General features: G+C 37.5%; 1 protein-coding gene across 1 annotated transcript in view; it reads left to right on the plus strand.

The window, feature by feature from the left end:
* Positions 1-1155: 1155 nt before the first annotated feature.
* Positions 1156-8885, plus strand: part of LOC104621911 (proprotein convertase subtilisin/kexin type 5-like) — a gene marked incomplete at its 5' end in the record, with an annotated part of 19908 nt that continues 12178 nt past the window's right edge. Inside the window, 1 exon segment of the mRNA XM_010288537.1 lies at positions 1156-1292. Coding sequence (XP_010286839.1) covers positions 1156-1292 — 137 coding nt within the window.

Consider the following 8885-nt stretch of genomic DNA (forward strand, 5'->3'; position numbering starts at 1 on the left):
CTACCCTCTGGGTGTGACCATCCAACCAATTGTTCATCTACCGAACAGTCCACCCATCAAATCCCTGTCTCACCACTTGCAAGAGAAGGATGTTGTGTCAAAGGTCTTACAGAAGTCTAGATAGATGACATCCGTAGCTCTTCCCTTGTCCACTGATGTACACATATGCATGTATCTATATAGAAATATATATTCATACATAAATATTGCTGTATATACATATGTATTTGTTAAAGCTGAGCTGTGCCATTTTATTGGAGGCAACAGTCTTAATTAGAGTGCACGTCCCATCAATAGCTTTGGAGTACCAGGTAACACGCTATGAGCACTGAATAAAAGTGCAAATTCTCTTGTGTCTTTCCAAAATCTCATTAATAAATTTAAGTATTAAGTAATAAAATCTCTGGCCAGTCCTCCTTCCCCTTGCCCCATGGGATTAGCATCACATTGCAACCTCTGAACTTGGCCCCCATATTAGAAATTATCATAATCCAGGCCTGAGCTCCAACCTATTCACCGAAGACTTAGGTGGTTAAATTATGGTAATGTTGTTGGTTAGATGAAACCATCAGATGCCATCAGTCTCTCAGTTTTACTCAAACTCAGTTCTGTCAAGTGTTTGAAGAGAGTAATACCTTGGTCATTTGAGGATTGAGACTAATGTTGAATTGACTAATATTGAATTTCTCATATTGTCTTAGTCACTTAATACTTTTTATTGTTTTTAAACCACTTTTAAGTATTCCAATCCAAAGCCAAAAATAAATGTTACAGAAATTTTTGAACTTACAAGATGTTTGTATTTACATCATGCTGTTAAAGCAACGGATATGCTGTATTGTATGCACTTTTCCCAAGACACATGAATGCTATTAAACAATGTTAGTATTTGGGGTTTTTTTGCAATGAATTCTCTTTCTGTTCTCTTTCACATTGTGACAAATGATGGCTTGTAAAGAATCTCTTCCATCAAAGCAATAAGAAACTGCTGAATGTGCTTGAAACATGTGTGGGAAAACCACCATGAGTAAAGTTATGTGGAGGCACAGATGAATGAACTGGCCAATTAGTATATCATTCAAGAGTTGGCAGACTTGGAAGTTTAGCTCCCTAAATAAAATGGTTCACTTAAAATAATGCCATGATTTATTTTAGGCTATTTGATCATTCCATGGAAGGATTTAAAAACTGGGAGTTTATGACTACTCACTGCTGGAGTGAAAAAGCAGCAGGTGACTGGATCTTGGAAATCTGTGACACTCCATCTCAGCTGAGAAATTTCAAGACTCCAGGTATGACTTTAACCTTTACTTGGGCTCAGTGAACTCAGGAGAATACTTGCAGTATTCTTGCAGAGAATACCTGCCTTGACTGTTTTCCAACTTTTATTTACAGCTGGAACATCTCACCAGTTTTAGTATGAAGGAAGAGCTGTGAAGAGCATTATTCATATTGAATTGCTAATATTGTCTGAGTCACTTAATACTTTTTATTGGTTTTAAACCCCTTTTAAGTATTCCAATCCAAAGCCAAAAATAAGTGTTACAGAAATTTTTGAACTTAGGAATTGTTCAGTTTTATAACTGAACAATTATAACAGGGGGGTTTTGTTTCATAATTTCAATTATCAATGCACTTTTCATTTTTATGTTGCTGTTATTTGCCATTTAAGACACGTGGTTCTCTTTTATTCTGAACTTACTTCTGGTTTCCATGGAGAATTTCATCTTCTCGGGAGTAAACTGCACTCTTTCTTGCAGTCACATGTGTTGCCTCAAAGTACAAAAAGAGACTTTGGCCACTTAGAGCTACATCATACCAGACATGAATTCTTCAAGCAGAGACAGACCCTTGTACCATCTGACAGGTTACCAAGAGTCAGTGCTTTAAACAAAGCCAAATCTTTACTAGGCACAGTTTTCAAGAAAAGAGATATGAAACTGCACCTGCCACATTTGAAAGAAGTTATAGTATCTCCATACACAGGCATGTTTTCTTGGATGTTGAATATAGATTTATCAGACAAGTCTCCAACACAAGATAGAGCAGCCCAGAGTTATTCTGATGTATTCATATTGCCTGTGACTTTCATGGCTGATATAAGGCCCATATTTACTTGGCCTATAGCTATATAGGGCCCAGGGATTTATTTTCATGTTGTTTTTCTTCTTTTTTTTTTTTATTTTTTTATCCTATCCATAAAAAAAAGTGGCATTTATCAGTGTTTACACAACTACAAAATCCCACTATACAAGAGCAAGAAATTCACAGCTTGTTACCGCTGGGAGGTTGCATTGTACTCCTGTGTGCGTGGGCAGAGTGCGCAGACCTGGCATTAGTCCATTCACGAACTGCGCTCCTAGTAAGAATTTTTGAGGCTACAGACATTCTTCTGATTTTAATTCCCACTGCACAGTTCAGTTTCATTGACATGTTTCAGTATGAGCACTGTGAAAGAAATGGAGATTGAGAGAAGGGCTTTCAAAGAGATTCACAGGAGTACACGCTTACTTCTGTTTGCCGATTATGAGAGATGAGTATGTACTTGCCTTTGGACTTGGTGAAAACGTAAACCTTAAAAAGCATTTTGAAATTGATACATTATACACAGACGAAAATACTATTGTTTATGCATGAATGCTGAATGAGTATAGTCCTTCCTTCAGACTCCCACATCAAAAGTAGGTAGAAAGCCTTTAATAAAAGTAATCAAAGGTGAAATATCACTTAAACAAATAATCCAGATTAAAACATGCTAGAGAGATGAATACTACTGATGTATTGGAAATCATTTATCACTAGATCTAAATTATCACTTAATCATGCTGATTGGACAGCATGTCACAATGCAATAATATTACATTGGAAGTGACAAGTCTAGTTGATTACTGCTGATAGATAAAAATTAATCATAAAAATTCTGCTATGAAATATATTTAGGACTGCAATGACAGTAGCAATAGAACTAGTTTATAATTCAGTGAAATAAAAGATACATTCCATCTCAGGCAGCTAAGTAAACTCACAAAGCAGTAAGAGTTTTCTAATTATTTTGCTAAAAATCAATTCTGAATTTTAAGACATAGAAATTAAGATAAAGTACTTGAAGCGATAAAAATGTATCTGTGAACTTAACAAAAGAGGATATTTTAGTATGTTTGTTCCTGAATTAGTAGGTTACTGGAAGTCTTTAAAACTACTCAAATGATCCTTTCTAAGTATAAGTACTTTTACTGTTTCTACTACATGAAAAAGCACACATTAAAAAAAGGTTGACTAAAATGCAACTGAAGTGCTTAAAAGCTTTGAGTTTTAAAATAAGAAAGGCTAGTGTGATAGGACATATGCATGTAGTTGACTATTCTAGAAGAATGTTAACTGTTTCAGTTCTACTTTTTTGAAGAAAGACCTATTAATATTCCTGCCATCAGATGCAGAGTACTTTGTCTTCCTCTTGGTTGAAATCTGGTTTGTTAAATTTCTCAGATTGGAATGAAGGCTGTGTGCAGTTCACAAGTTCAAGGTAAATGTGCCTTTCTGGGAGGCCATCTGGTCCAATCACTCCTGCAGCTTACAAACTCAGTAGGCCTATTTCTGTCATGACTTAGAGCAAGTCAGGACACAGGAGGAATTCTAGTGTGTGAACAGATTTGTCCAGCCTCTTTCCTGTTCCAAGTGGTGCATAGGCCAAACTCAACTTGGTTTATACATTTTACTTTGGACAAAAATGAAACCTCTTCAGAATTATGACAGAATAGAAGTGCTGGTTTTATACTGCTTAGATAATTTTCTGTCTAAAAAATCTTAACACACAGATCAGCCTCACTCAACTGCTGTTGAATTGAATGAGAATGTTACTTCTTAATTTCTGCTCTTCATTAGCTGAGTTATCTTCTTTTTAATGCAGCAGATGGCCAGATAGCCAATCTCTCCTTTTTAAAAGTGTTTCTCTGCCTGTCTGGTCATCAACCCGTATTATCTTACTGCCTGTCTCAGTTGTCTGCATAGCCTGAATTTTTTTTTAGGATGCTAAACCAGCAGTCGTAAGCCAAAATCTTTAAAACTTTTAAAATAAAAATTTATGTAATATGAGGCCAGTAAGCCCTTATTGAAGACCAAGATAATCAGGGTGATTTTCAAAATTGCTGAGCAGCAAACAACTTTTTATTAAAGTCTGTGGTAACTCTAGAGTGGCCAGTATCATTTAGATGTCAGCTGTATGCTCAAATGGTTAGCTTTAAGCACAGCATTTTGAAAATCTTGGTTATCATCCTCTAGACCTCTGAAAGGAAAAACCAGCATTGCTAGTGTTTCAATTTTCACTTCATTTTATCTGCACTGACCACTTCTGAGCATGGTTTTGCAGTGATGAAAGGTTCTTAGCTAAGTGATGCTAATTGCACCAGTAAATGCAGAGCAAAGTTTCCAGTACCCTAAAAAGGGCTACTCATTAAATACATTTGGAAAAGCAGCCATAGCCTATGAGCAGAACTGTTCAGGGTTTTGAGGGGAGGTTTGGTGTTTGGGTTTTCAGTGCTCTGGTATTTGATAGAGGAGAGATTAAACAACAACAAAGACATTTAATTTTAATCAGATTACTGAAAAGAGACAAAAATCAATGATTTTCAACTCCATCTTGCACTTTTTATTCCTGATGCAGCCAGGACCATCTCTGGCTTGAAGGACAAGTTAGGACAGGTCTTCACCTTTGTGTGTACCAGAACCCATGGTTCATCCAACAGGCATGAAGGAGAACCACAGTGCAACACGTTTCACTGTTCCCCTCTTCTCTCTTTCCTGGCACACTCCCCGTACTAAAGCATAGAAGAGAGGTAGCATGGAGCCATTTTGCAAATTGTTCATCTGGGATATTCTCCAGACATCTTTTACACACTTTTTATGTCATCAGGAGAATCTAAAAGTGGCCAGCTACATTTCCAGCTTTACACTTTAAAACCTGTTCCTGCATACTCCTGTTTTACGTACATAGTTGCATAGGTCTTACTGATTTATTGATTTCAATACTTCAGATATATATACTCTTCTCAATGCTACAGTGGCTAATCTCATGGGATTCATTTCTTCTGGTCTGTGAGGACTAAAGCCTTAAGACCCAACTCTAGGACAAAAGGCCAGGCGATGTGGAGAATGTAGACCTGCCTAGCAAAGGATTGTGGAGGAAGCCAATACTCTGAAGGAATCTTGCTGGAGAGCTTAGTTTTTACTTTCTTTTAACCACAGTGTGAAACAGTGCTTGAGACTGATTAGGTTTTTACATGCATTTGGATTTCACAAGATGCATTCTGGTGAGTTTGGATCCTGGTTCATTGTATACTGTCTGGTAACACATCTCCCAACTTTCTAGAGCGGTGGTTGCCCTGTGATGGAAGCTGTCCTGTAACACTTCTGTTCAGAAAGATTTCAAAGTGCCTGCCACATACCAGTGGTGGATAAACGCAGCTGTTTGGGCATGTTGGGGTTACTCTCCACATGGAACGGAACATGAAGTAAACAAAAGGTTCTTAAACACAATTTATGGTGCCTCTCCGGTTTATCACTGTAGCCTGCAGTTTATTGCACTGATATCACCATCATGCCTGTTTCTTGTTTCTCTTGTGTGCGTGTGTTTGTTTAGCTATTGAAAGGTCTTATAATTTAGAACTGCAGTTTACTTGTAATCAAATTGAGAACAAAGAGACAACATGTCATCATATCGCTGCATTAGCAAGGTAATGCCACATCTGTTACCCGTAAAGAAATGCAGGGTCCAGTTCATAAAAGTAGTACATGTGATTTCTGCATTTAATTCTGTAGAGTTTATAGAGTTGGACATGTGCTTTCTGTGAAACACTGTGATATACCCTTTCTCCTCTACATACAATATGGGACCTCTGTTACATACTAAATACAAGCAGGGTGAAGGATTATTCTAGCCAAACTAAATGATGAAGTCAGCCAAAAAATGGGGAAAGAAACATTTTGGCTTAAATGTGCACATTTTGTTTATTCATTATAAAAATGTGTGTGTGTGTGTGTATTTATATATACTTAGTCATTGAAATATTTTCATTGTGCAAATTAAATGTGCCTTGAGGCAAACTTCATTTATTTGCTGGCAAGTCACATGAATTTTTCCGCTCTTTATTTACTGAACCATTCTTAAAAGGCAACTAATCTCCTGAGAGACCCTGCATTACTCCCCTCGCTGCCCTTTTGCATTAGGTATACATTCAAAGCACCAATCCTTCCTGCAGTAATGTTAGTACAAGCCCTTCCATGTGTGTAGAGTCCAGACACAATACACTATGCCCGAGGAGTATCTTTACCTGTGGTTATTTTTAATGAGTCCTTGCAAATACTTTTTTCTAGTGTTCAGTATTTTTCCCAGTGTTCTGGAAGAAGTATAAAATCAACCCTTGGAAAGTTTAGTCATCTTTGGAGCATAGTAATGACAAGGATGGAAAGATCTGAATAATTATCAGAAAGCACATTTTTTGATTGCATCCAATATATTAGGGTCCATATGCTGTAGAAGTGGGTTAAAACACAAAATGGACAGAAACTGTACATGGAGAAGCTGTAGCTTTGAAAAGGCTGTAGAGATGACTGCATATCTGGTTAAAAATGAGCTCCCTGTGTGACTCCTTTCCTGAAAAGAAAAGTGCCTTTAAGGACCCAGCTGAATCGCTGTAAAGAACATTGAGAGATAACTTGATCCCTACATGCCTATACAGGAAGAAAATATGTGATCTGTGTCTTTTTAATCTAGTGGCGACTGAAGAGCTACATGGCTGTGAGCTAGAGATAGGAAAAGACAAATTGAAAATAAGATGCTTGCTGTTTTACAGCCAAGGTAATTAGCCAGTAGCTTGGCAGCAGGTTTGGTAGACTCTTCATCTGTTAAGTTTTTTTAATCAGGAATGAATATTTCTTTTAAAAAAAGTAATGCTGTGAAAAATTAGAAGCTACTGTGTGAAACAACTGTCATGTGATGTAGTCTTTTGCCTACAGTTTCTTCTCAAAAATTGAGTATAGAGCAGAGAAGGTGTCATACGAAATGTAGAAATTTCTGTCCCAGAAAGATTAAATTGGGATGGCAAGAGACAGCTAGATAACAGAGATTCCCATCTTTAAGCCCAGTATAAACCATTTAAAAGAACTGGGCAAAGAAGACAGAAGACTATCTGTCAGGTAGCAGCTTTGCTTATTGTTTACTGCTTGAAGGATGAATGTAAAAGTAGAGAGATCATGTATTGTCTTGGTCATGTCAATGGAGGATACCAGATGACATTGTGAAAAATACAGAAAATCACTCACAAAGGTCAAAGTAACTTGGTTGAATAGGTTGAAAAAGTCTTAAATGAACAATACAAAAGCTCAAATTATTGAGTATCATTAGAATGAAAGAAGAGGAAGATTGCATTATTTAATTTTACATGAAGTATACTAAGTGATTTTCTTGAGAAGAGACATACCTGGATTACGTTTCTTTTTAAATAATATTTCTAAGCTAGGAGCATTTTCACCACAGAACTGTCTCCAAAACAGGATCTTTCAAATTCAGAAAATAAATACTCTGTTTCCTTTCTCTTCTGATGAGAATTTGACATTTACAATTAGCTACTCCAATGTAAATAAATATAATCAAGACAATAGGATAAGACCAGAATTATGTTCCATCTTTTCAAGCAGGGATGTGTTTTTTATGCAGCATTACTTTAGGCTTTATTTCAGGCCTAAGTCTTTTTGCTTTTTCACAGAATTAATTCACTGGTAGTATAGACAGAAAGGTAGGGACTGGTAGTTCACACTCCGTGTCCTGACAGCCTGAATTGATGATTCGAAATACATTTATCTTTTTATTCTTCACAAAGAAGACAAAAAACTTGCCAAAAAGTCAGATAATGCTTCAGGCAAGCAAACAATTATTTCTTTCTTCACTCAAGTACTGAGAGGATAAATTATTAGTGATAAACACAGAGAATGTAGTGATATATCTGTCAAATAACTAGGGCAAATAAATAAGAAATTGTGCTGGTTTGGGAGGGGTCACTGATGTTTACCACAGAGATCTTAAAAGAAGTTGTTTCCTGTTTATCAAGTCCTGTAAGCAATGGTTGCGTGCATTCATGTAGAGGCACTTTAGCTGGGTTGTCGACCATGTGACCTTCTTAGAGGGACACCCCCTAATGCCTTAGAGATCTTTTGCTGTTGTTTCCCTATTGTCTCCTTGAGTAATAAAAATGTAACCCCTTTCTTAAGTCAGAATTCTGATTACAGCTAGTTAGCTAAGAGATATCGAATAATAATTACTGGATAATTAATCATAGATCATACAATCATAGAACAGTTTGGGTTGGAAGGGACCATTTAAGGTCATCTAGTCCAACCCCCCTGCAATAAGCAGGGACAGCTTCAACAAGATCAGGTTGCTCAGAGCCCCGTCCAACCTGACCTGGGATGTTTCCAGAGATGGGGCATCTACCGCCTCTCTGGGCAACCTGTGCCAGCGTGTCACCAACCTCATTGTCAAAAATTTCTTCCTTATATCTAGTCTGAATCTACCCTCTTTTGATTGTAAACCATTAGCCCTTGTCCTATCACTACAAGCCCTGCTAAAAAGTCTGTCCCTGTTTTTCTTAGAAGCCCCCTTTAAGTACTGGAAGGCTGCAGTAAGGTCTTCCTGGAGCCTTCTCTTCTCCAGGCTGAACAACACCAACTCTCTCAACCTGTCCTCACAGGAGAGGTGTTCCATCCCTCTGATCATTTTTGTGATCCTCTGGATCCGCTCCAACAGGTCCATGTGTTTCCTGTGCTGAAGGCTCCAGAGCTGGATGCAGGACTCCAGGTGGGGTCTCATCAGAGCAGAGTAGAGGGGCAGAATC

Source organism: Phaethon lepturus, unplaced genomic scaffold, assembly GCF_000687285.1.
Source record: "Phaethon lepturus isolate BGI_N335 unplaced genomic scaffold, ASM68728v1 scaffold8096, whole genome shotgun sequence".
Taxonomy (NCBI): domain Eukaryota; kingdom Metazoa; phylum Chordata; class Aves; order Phaethontiformes; family Phaethontidae; genus Phaethon; species Phaethon lepturus.